This window comes from Oculina patagonica, chromosome 1, assembly GCF_052425735.1.
Source record: "Oculina patagonica isolate OP01 chromosome 1, crgOcupat, whole genome shotgun sequence".
NCBI lineage: Eukaryota > Metazoa > Cnidaria > Anthozoa > Scleractinia > Oculinidae > Oculina > Oculina patagonica.
The window spans coordinates 29,006,325-29,016,662 of record NC_135758.1 but is presented as its reverse complement, the minus strand read 5'-3'; the positions used below and the strand labels follow the sequence as shown (position 1 = coordinate 29,016,662).

The 10,338-nt window shown below is 37.0% G+C and overlaps 1 protein-coding gene and 1 long non-coding RNA gene across 2 annotated transcripts; both read right to left on the bottom strand.

Annotated features, from left to right (window-relative positions):
• Positions 1–2,604: 2,604 nt before the first annotated feature.
• On the bottom strand, positions 2,605–7,339 carry LOC144662137 (uncharacterized). The gene is made up of 3 exons (XR_013572396.1): positions 6,899–7,339; positions 3,868–3,945; positions 2,605–3,532 (listed from the first exon to the last, which is right to left on the bottom strand). It is a non-coding gene; the product is annotated as an uncharacterized LOC144662137 (long non-coding RNA).
• Positions 7,340–7,751: 412 nt separating this feature from the next.
• Positions 7,752–9,120, bottom strand: LOC144646256 (uncharacterized). The gene is made up of 2 exons (XM_078505796.1): positions 8,458–9,120; positions 7,752–7,972 (listed from the first exon to the last, which is right to left on the bottom strand). The coding sequence occupies exons 1-2, from the start codon at positions 8,558–8,560 to the stop codon at positions 7,752–7,754; spliced, it is 324 nt and encodes a 107-aa protein (XP_078361922.1). The 5' UTR covers positions 8,561–9,120.
• Between the last annotated feature and the right edge of the window lie 1,218 nt (positions 9,121–10,338).

The window sequence follows — 10,338 nt, the reverse complement described above, 5'->3', positions numbered from 1 at the left end:
TGTTACTTATTTTCGCGGGGCTTAATTTTCGCGATTTTCGCTATTTATAAAAAATCGCGAAATAAAAGACCCGCGAAAATTAATTCTAAACGATTTCTATTGTATTTTTTATGCTAATTACGTATTTTTGGCCAAATCGCGAAAATTAAGTCTCGCGAAATATTCATGTTCCATTTTCGCGAAATTAAGTGCCCGCGAAAATAAGTAACAATAAGGTAATCAATCGATTCTGTAAACCCATCGACATCAAATTTGTTTATTCTACCTTTAAAATTAAGAACTTGTTCAACGTGAAAGATCATCTCCCTCACAGGCTCCGTACGCGCATCGTGTACAAATTCTCTTGTGCAAGCTGTAATGCTTGTTACGTTGGCGAAACAGGCCGAAATTTCCACACGCGTGCGTGCACGAGCACTTGTCATCGGACAGATCTTCTCACCTTTATAAGCATTTGCAGGCTTCAGAGTCGTGCCGTAACTCTTGTAACTTAGACTGCGGATGTTAGACTCTGCACCTACTAAGTACCAAGTTAAGCTTAAGGAGTCTATGTACATCAAGTGGGAAAAGCCGGACCTTAATCAACAGGTCAAACACATCAATTTGACACTTTCCCTATAGCTGCACGTACATGCGTATCTTTTAATTCCGTTAACTTCGAAATTTATCTAGCGTATTATTTTTCCAACGCAATGTAACGTATGATTTGTAACAGGCATGTTTTAAATCACTGTAAACTTTCATAACCGTCACACTGACGAAGACGTGGTACCGTCGAAACATGTTTGTGAAAATTAAAAAAGTCGTATTATTTTTGAAAATTTCTACATTACAAGTACTTTTTATATTAAAAACGCTTCATTAAAATCGCCGTGCACGTGGTTAAGGATTACCATACATTAATGTGATCAGAATTGGTTTGATTTTTGTTAACTCGTAGACTTTCCCGGGTGTCCTTAGAGAAAAAAAAATGGTTGGAAGCGCGCTACTTTAAAGTCAACCGTCTCCAACAAAGCTACTGAATAAATGTACTATCTGATAAAAGTTATTTCCATTTAATTCAATCTAACCGTAAGGAAAGAACGACCCTGAACTATAAAGGGCTTTCTCGATGTTCCAATTGGTTACTTTGCAGTTTCCCTGTGAAATTTGGGTATAAAAAAAATTGGCGATACGTGTAACGAGAAAGGCCATAGCGTGAGATCTATTACAAAAAATGGAAATCCCTCACATGGTTTTGTTGCGAAATGTTTCATGGGAATCTTCGGACTGAATTTCGTGTCAATCAGTAAAAATTCTCATACCCGATAAATCAGTATAAATTTATTTATAGAGGAGACACTCGCATAAAAACCATGTCGTTCTTTTTCGCCTCTAAAAGTTTATAAACATTTCACGCATTTGCTGCGCCATATCATGTCAACAGTGTGGATACCAGTGGATACTAGGCATAAACCAGCGAGGCGCTAAGGACGGGAAAACATTTCGCACCAATCGTCCTAGTCGCTTGTGTGTAGGACACTTGAAAAAAAAAAAAGAAGAGGAAAACAGGATCATGCAAAAACAGATTGCATGCCCAATATCGACGAGTTTTTTTTTAATAAATCGCCCGGGATTTCTCCGCAACCGCTTTGTGTGCCGCCAAGAGTACAGGACGAAATTCGCTGCTAGCGAAATTCGCTTTTCGCAGGGGTTTTCGCCACGATGAGCGTTTATTAATAAAAATCGTGTCTTGTGTCGCTGGCTTATAAACTGCGCCCTGACTGAAGGATCGAACGGTTTCGTCAAATCGGTTTCGCGTTGGGTGAATATTTCTGACCGACAAAAGATTAGTTTGTTGTGTGGTAAATCAGGAGACGAAATTGTAAACAACGACTTAAAATGCTGCGGATGAGATCGCCGCAAAAACCGTCATCACGTGGAACTCTGCGGTTGACACATTCTAATTGGCTTATGAAACTTTATAGCGGACTTGTGACTTGTATTGAAAACACACATTGTTCAGGATAACTCGCGTGCGCTTCAAGTTTTAAAATTTTTAATAATTTTTTGGAAATTGGATATAAATCAGCACACTAAAAATTAAAGTGTATATTTACACACAAAAAAAGTGTAAAATCCTTGCCAGCCCCGCAAGCCTTTTTTTTGTGTGTATAATTACTCTTCGTCCAGGAGAGTAATTTAACACTCGCAAGGGTGTTTATTTACACTACAAAAAAGTGTAAAATTAGAATTCATGTTTTAGATTACATATCAATGGCGGGTAATATTACACCAAATAATGGTGTAGTGGTCTTGCCAGCCCCGCAAGCCTTTTTTTTGTGAGTATAATTACACTTCATCCAGGAGAGTAATTTAACACTCGCAATGGTGTGTATTTACACTAAAAAGAAATGTAAAATTAGAGTTCGTTTTGTAGATTACATAACGATGTTGGGTAACATTACACCAAATGATGGTGTAGTGGTTCTGCTAGCCCCGGCAACCTTTATTTTGATGTATAATCTTACACCAATTTACTAATATAAAATTACACTTAAACTGGCTGTACTTTTGCCCCAAATTAAGTGTAACTATATAAGGTGTAAAATAACAGAAGTACCTCGTTAACACGTATTTATATATAATTATAAATGAATTTCAGAGTTAGACTATTTGATCTTTTTAATGCTACTATTATATATTTATAATGATCATACCTCCACAGAACAAGAAAATGTAGCAAATTTCTTTTAATTGATAAGACAGTTGTACTTAATTCATGCATGCCTACTTCAGTATATGCATACCACATCATGCAGTACGTATCTATATCAACTATTCTCTGAAGAATAAACTGTGATGCTTCTTGAAATTCTATTAATACGAGAATTCCAGATTGTCAAGTATCTAGACACAATGTATCACTAACGTATTAACTGATGATTGCAAACCGAGAACAGCATCTTTTCATGCTGCAGTTATTTTGAACTAAAAAGGGCTTCTTGCTTGAACTTTTTGAGAGACTTCCAATCGAGTGTCTTAAAAAAGTAATGTAATCACAACAATCATGCACAAAGGGCAAAGATAATCGAGTAAACTATGCAGTCAAACCTTGGATTGTTTGGTTTTGGTTTTAGTTCTGTTTAGAAGAGAAACTGGCACCAAACCAATAATAAAGCATAGTTATACAAAAACAAAGCAAATTCGGCTACTCTGTCTTGACACTCCAGTTAAAACCGCTCTTATGAATGACTCTCTTCTTGCTAAGTTCATTGACAAAAACTGTCACTTTAACTAGGGTGTTGTTTGAGTCTAAAATTTAAAGGACATGTTTTTGAATAAAAATCTAAGTGTTCTAACAACCCTTTAGGTAGCAGAAAGTAAGGGTATAATATACAGCAATCAAACATTTAATAGCAGTGAGAGGGCCTCCACAGACTTCGAATAGGACTTCTCCCTCTGCTGCAATAAGTATTTCACCACACTCCAGAAGTTGTTCCACAATAATAAGCGATGGTGGCCCCTCCTGCGCCTCTTCTTTTGTAGCCACAACCTGCACGTCAGGAATAAAGTTGGAAAAAAGAGTTGTTTAAGTTAAAATATTCAATGTTCTTAAAGAGCACTAATTTATTTATATAAAAACACTTATCTTGCATTACAAGCATCCGGTTGAGAACGTAGTAGTAGTGTTAGGTTTAAGAAAATAGCTTTAAATCGGTATTTAAAATTGCACAGCTTTGAGTACTGAGTTTGGCAAACTTACAGTGAAAACTTTTCCTCTGTGTCGATCTGTGCTTTTAATTAAGTATTTACAGAATTTGTATTTGTCTACTCAAGAACTGAAGGATTTGCATATGACATGCACACAAAGAATTAAATTATGTTTACCTTTACAAAAAAGTCCATACTTTGTTTCCTTTTCCAAGAAGAGTGGGAGACACAGGAGAGCCACTAAAGACTTCTCTTCTACCAAGGACATAAAATAGAAACAAGTTTAAGGAATTTCCGCATACCTTACATTTTCGCAGTTCTTACTTCTTTACTGTTATTTTTTAAGTTAAATGGTGATCCGAACAAAGTGAAAATAATAATTTAAATTTTAGCTTCATTTAGTACTTCAGTCTTAGCAATCTTTGGGTCTTTGAATTATTTTACTGCTACTTGAGTTGTTCGAAATGTCTTAATCTTACAGACTCCAAATCTTCCCTGGCCAGTTATTTCCTCCTGAACTTGATGAGATGAGAACATTGAGTGCTGAAGTTCTATGATGTCAGTAGCCATCGGAGTATAGGAAACTAACATGATTTTGTCACAATTGCTGTACTATATAACAAGTTTCTTAAGTTCTATTTTTTTCCTGTTCAGCCTTGTTCCACATCATCATATATTTTTTGCGAGACAAACTAACTCCCGAGTTAGGATTTCGAGTTGGATTTCGAGTTAGGATTTCGAGTAGGATTTTCGAGTTAGGATTTCGAGTTGGATTTTCGAGTTGGATTTTCGAGTTAGGATTTCGAGTTGGATTTTCGAGTTGGATTTTCGAGTTGGGATTTCGAGTTGGATTTTCGAGTTGGATTTTCGAGTTGGATTCTCGAGTTAGGATTTCGAGTTGGATTTTCGAGTTGGATTTTCGAGTTGGATTCTCGAGTTAGGATTTTTTTGGCGGGATTTTTTTGGCGGGATTTTTTTGGCGCGTTTTTTTGGCGGGGTTTCCAATAAGTTTTCAGTGGTTTTACACAACGTACTTTGCCAGCGGTGTTGCACATGCAAAAATTTTTTTGGGATCACTTTCTTGGGGAGCTTGGAAACCTGGCTTGAGTTGGTAGCCGAGCCTTCTCCTCACAATGTGCAAAATTTTCATAGAATATCCACTGAAACTTCTTGAGAGTATCAGATGTTTGTTTAGAAATGTCAAGCGATTCCAAAAATGATTTTGGTTTTCTAGTTAACGAAATATCCGAACTTCGGTATATTATAAAATCGCTATGTTCTTGACAGTATGAAACAGAAAACAAGTCACGCAAACGAATGAATGGATGAATATCTCTATTTACTTTAAAAATCCAATAAGAATATTCGAAGTTTGTTTAGAAATGCCAAACGATTCTTAAAAATATTTCGGTTTCGAAGTGGACGAATTTTTCGAGCTTGTGCATACCATAAAATCGCTATGTTCATGACACTTACACCCGCTCATTTTCGATGTGCTACACAAACAAGACGGATCGAAATCCGCCAATCACAGCCCACTAGCATGACCTTCTGAACTTGTGGGCTCATTTCCGGCCGGTGTTGATTTCATGCAAATGAGCCCACAAGTTCAGAAGGTCATACTAGTGGACTGTGATTGGCGGATTTCAGTGGATATTCTATGAAAATTTTGCACATTGTGAGGAGAAGGCTCGGCTACCAACTCAAGCCAGGTTTCCAAGCTCCCCAAGAAAGTGATCCCAAAAAAATTTTTGCATGTGAGCTCATGTGCAACACCGCTGGCAAAGTACGTTGTGTAAAACCACTGAAAACTTATTGGAAACCCCGCCAAAAAAACGCGCCAAAAAAATCCCGCCAAAAAAATCCTAACTCGAGAATCCAACTCGAAAATCCAACTCGAAATCCTAACTCGAAAATCCAACTCGAAAATCCAACTCGAAATCCTAACTCGAAATCCAACTCGAAATCCTAACTCGAAAATCCAACTCGAAAATCCAACTCGAAATCCTAACTCGAAATCCAACTCGAAATCCTAACTCGGTAAATAGGCAACCTCATTTTTTGCTTCCTTCAGAGTTTCATTTTCTGATTTAAGAACTTCAGTCAATCCTTTAAGCAAAATATTTTGTTTCTCGTTGATTGCTTTTTATGCAAGTTAATTCTTTGTTTTCTTTTCCTTCTGTTTCTTGCAATACACTGACAGCTCCTGCTTTGTAGGGACCTAACACAAGGTATACAGTGTAAGTTGCTCTGACAGACATGTTGAATTTTCTTGGAACTATAGATTAGAAAAACCTCTTAACTTTAAATTTCATTTAAAATTCCATTTCTTATTGCTGCCAGAATGAACTTCCCTGTTTTTCTAATCTTCTTTTTGGTACATGATTTGATCCAATCCATGACGCCCAGTAACAGGCGGCTAAACCACCTGCCTGGGTCAGTAGTCAAAAGCGGGCTTAACTACCTTACAAAACTGCCTGGCCGGTGGACCAGGGCCATGTTGTAAACAAACCACAGCTAAAGTTTGACATTTTCAATTGAAAAGTAACTCTTAACATGTTTTGATCCAATCCATGACCCCCAGTAACAGGCGGGCAAAACCACCTGCCTGGGTCAGTAGTCAAAGGCGGGCATAACCACCTTACAAAACTGCCTGGCCGGTGGACCAGGGCCATGATGTAAACAAAACACCGGTATTAAGAGTTTGTACTTTGATACCAAGGTTAAGGGCTGACATCTTTTATTGAAAAAATAACATGAAACATGTTTATCTCCAACCATCACCCAAAGTAACACTTGAAGTAGACAAAACCAACTGACTGGGTCAAGTGAAAGGTAGGCAATTAACCACCTTACAAAACTTCCTGGCCAAAATAAGCATTTAAAAGTATGGAGTCATCAATTAACCCTCTGCTAGTGTTTTACCTAAAACAATATTTAATGCTTTATGTGTTCAGCTGATTGCAAGGAGATAAATGCAGGGCTGGCATGTTTTGAACAAAAACTTGTTTCCTTACTACATCATACTTTTTGTGTAATCTCTAAAATTATTGGCTGCAATCACTACAGTAGTAATGAAACTTTCTTGTTAATTAACAAAAAAACTTAAAATTTATTTGTAAATAATTTATCATTTATATTAGCACTATAAAAGTCATTTAGAGCTAGAATACAAACAGATATGCAGAATAAAAACTTATTTACATACTGTGCAGTTGATCCCATAACGATTTGAAGCAGTGGAAGCTTCCACTGTATGCTCAGCAGGTTTGGCTAATTTCCTATAATGAAACAGGAATTTAAAATGCAGGGCGGTTAAAATAAAATACTGAGATAAATTAATTATCCTGTAAGGTCATTATATGTAGGAAATTTTCATGTTCTTGCTGTAGCTCAAGGAGATGGAAGGTTAGCGAGCAAGGAATAAGTAAAAAGTTATAAAAGTGGCATTGGAGTGTAGTCTGTGCTTGATAGGCAAAACGCGAGTAAAGTAGCCTGTGAACATAGACGTATTTCCGGTAGTCGTTTCTCTCCTCTTCTTTCCCCAGCGCAGCTTCCATTTCACCCGCCATTGTCCGCCATTGCTTTCCCCACGCAATTGTGGGATATTCAGGCTACACGCGTGACAGTTCTGGATTTTTTTGAGCCCAACTCTGATTGGCTTTGAATGTTTACGTCACGGAAATATCGTTCCGTGATCGTGGCTCGATTATTGTTCGGCGGAGAAGCGACGACCGGAAATGTTCGCTGTTAGAAAGTCCAAACCCTCTAAATAAAATTGCATTAAATACTGCTTAAGGCAAAGAACAAAAAAGAATTTTGTAAAACGTGCTCCAATATGTTTCTTGAGGTTCGTGATTCATAAAGGGCATAAAAAATTAAGTTCCGTGACTCCTTATCCTGCGCGCTCTTCAAAAAGAGATCAGATCGCATGTCGGAATTTACAGTATGTCCGTCGATCGGCTCGAATTGCAAAGATAAACACGCTCATAGCTAGCTCGAAGGAAGCACTCGTATAGCCTCTTTCAAGCCATCTATAATTTTTTACTTATTGCGTGTTTTTATCTTATTGTAGTTCTATTACCAAAATTTAAAAACATTAGCACATTCCCTTCAACATTGTTTAAGTTACTTACATGTTGCCGTCTTCCCGATGCCGCGTGAGATAATTGATTTGTCTCCGGTTTAGTTGGTAGCCAACGTTTAGGTATTAGCATGGCTAATAATGAACTCCCTCCTTTTTCGACAAGACCAAGTAGCCCACCTCCATCAATATCCGACTCTGAAAACGACAAATTGACATTATAAAATAATAGTGAAAAATTTAAGGTAAAATTTATTACAACGTGTCTCGTGACGTGACTTTTTGGCGGTAAATGCGTTCTCCTCGCCAACGAGCACTAATTAATACTCACGAACCCAAAATGTATTTTGCTGTTCTGCTATTTGTGCTATGTCATTTCTTTTCAGTATCCAAGTTAATTGCGCTAGCTACTATGTACAATGTCTAAGTTTTTAGAAGCCAAATGGTGAGGTTAACTTAATTACTTACAAACATGAGTAAAGCGCGCGGTTTTACCTTCTAAACAACAGTTCAGTTAGAATAACTGCTTCTGGCGGTATAAACGCATGGAATTTAAATTCAAGTAGGAAACTGCCGAAGCCGGGTAAAAAACTATTAAACACAATATACAAAAGCATTGGCGTCAACGGGAAACCACCGCTTAGAACACAAAAACTACAACACAAGTTACAGATTATACTCACCCAGAAAAGCTGTGGCATAGTTGTAGGGCGAACCCATACTGGTTAGCCATTCGCTCATCTCCTCTGCTGTCCATTGTTCTACGGTGTTAATGATTGCATTCATTGCAAGTGAACAATTTAGATGAAAAAATATTACAAAGCTCCCACTTCACTGACTTCAGAACCCTTTCACAATGGCTCCCGAAACAGAAAGTGCCACACTGCTAGCACTAGCGCATCACGAAAGTTCTCAAGTTTTTATCAGCACTCTAAGCACCGATTGATCATCATGATTGGAGGAAATTGAAATTTGCGCCCTGTCAGTTAAGTTTCCGATTCGCGTACCCGAACGATGACCTCGTGACAATTCTCTCTGTGTAGCTGTTGTTCTGTTACCTTGACATTTTAACGCAGACTTTTCGAAAACTCGGTTTCTTTTAATTCGCTTCACTCATTACATATATAGAAGCGATGTGGTCCGAACATTTCAACTTTTTTTAAAAGTACGAAAGCAAAAGCAAAGCGGACCTGGAGAAACAAAGGGTCTTGCATTTTACACATAAATGCCGCACGAGATAAGACTTAATAGTAGTTAATTGTTGGTTGATTGTTGATCTTGTAACCTCAATCTCACAATATTCAATATCGTGGCATGTATCTTCACTTTATTGTAAATTTCTTAATCAAAAATCTGTGAAATTGAACCTTACAAACCGGAGTGTAGCCATTGCCTTTAAAGAGTTTTTTAAGAATTATACTGGCTCACACAAGAAGGACTCATTCGAACGATCCGTAATTTTCTTTTTATATGTGGAACATGATAAAGGGTGCTGCAAGACCTATAGACTCCTTTCAAGTTTCGAATCTCACAATTACCGGAGCCATTCTGAACTTATGTGTTTTATTCAAGAACATCGTAAACGTAAAATTATACTTAGAGAATAGCGTAATGTTACAATTAAAAAAAGTGTAGAAGTAGACTTTCGACGTGTAATATTATCCCCATAAAACTGCTTACAGTTTTACACTAAAACCTAGTGTAAAAGTACCCAATATCAAGAGTAGTACTAGATTGAAAATTTAGTGTAATGGTTTACACTATGAAATGGTGTAATTTTACAGTTTTACCGTTGTAAGACTACACTTTAATTTTTAGTGTGAGGAGCCCAGTCAGTTTTTGATATGGAAACTGACATGTAAAAAATTCACTGATATTTGTCGAAAATTGCGGCAACTTTTATAAACCGTTAGTCATACAATCGACGACGGTGGTAAAATCGAGATTTTCTTTCCAGTTGAAAAAGCTGCCTAAACTGACATATGCCAGTTTATCATTGCTTATGAAAAGGAGCCAAAACGAATGTTGTTTTAAATTTTAGGGGAAAGGTTCATTAACTGCACATGTTCATTACTACACTTGTTGAAACAACACTTAAGCATATAATATATTTAGCTAAGCGAACGTTATGATGATGAGTCAGGACACGTCAGACTCTTCCGAAAATACTATTTTATAAACATAGGCTTAACTTTTAGTTATTAAAAAGTAAATTCTTATAAGCTTAAGTGGCCCCGAAAAGATGAGAAATAGTTACAAATGTCTGATTTCCATATTGGTTTCATTATTTTTATTAAGAACTAAGACAACGACACTTTCTGATTTAATAATTTCTCACGTTAGGATTAAAAAGAATTATCAAAGTAAAGCAAAACTAAATTTGCATGTTACATTAGCACAGAAAGGGACAAAAAATAAAGGTATAGGCAACAAGTTTTGAATGACACCAATGCAACAATGGGTATTTTCTCAAAAGTTTAGTTCAGTTCAGTTTTTGCGAATCACATCTCTCTTTGACTAGGCATACGATGGCTAACGCTTTCGTGCTGCGTTCAATAGTCGTT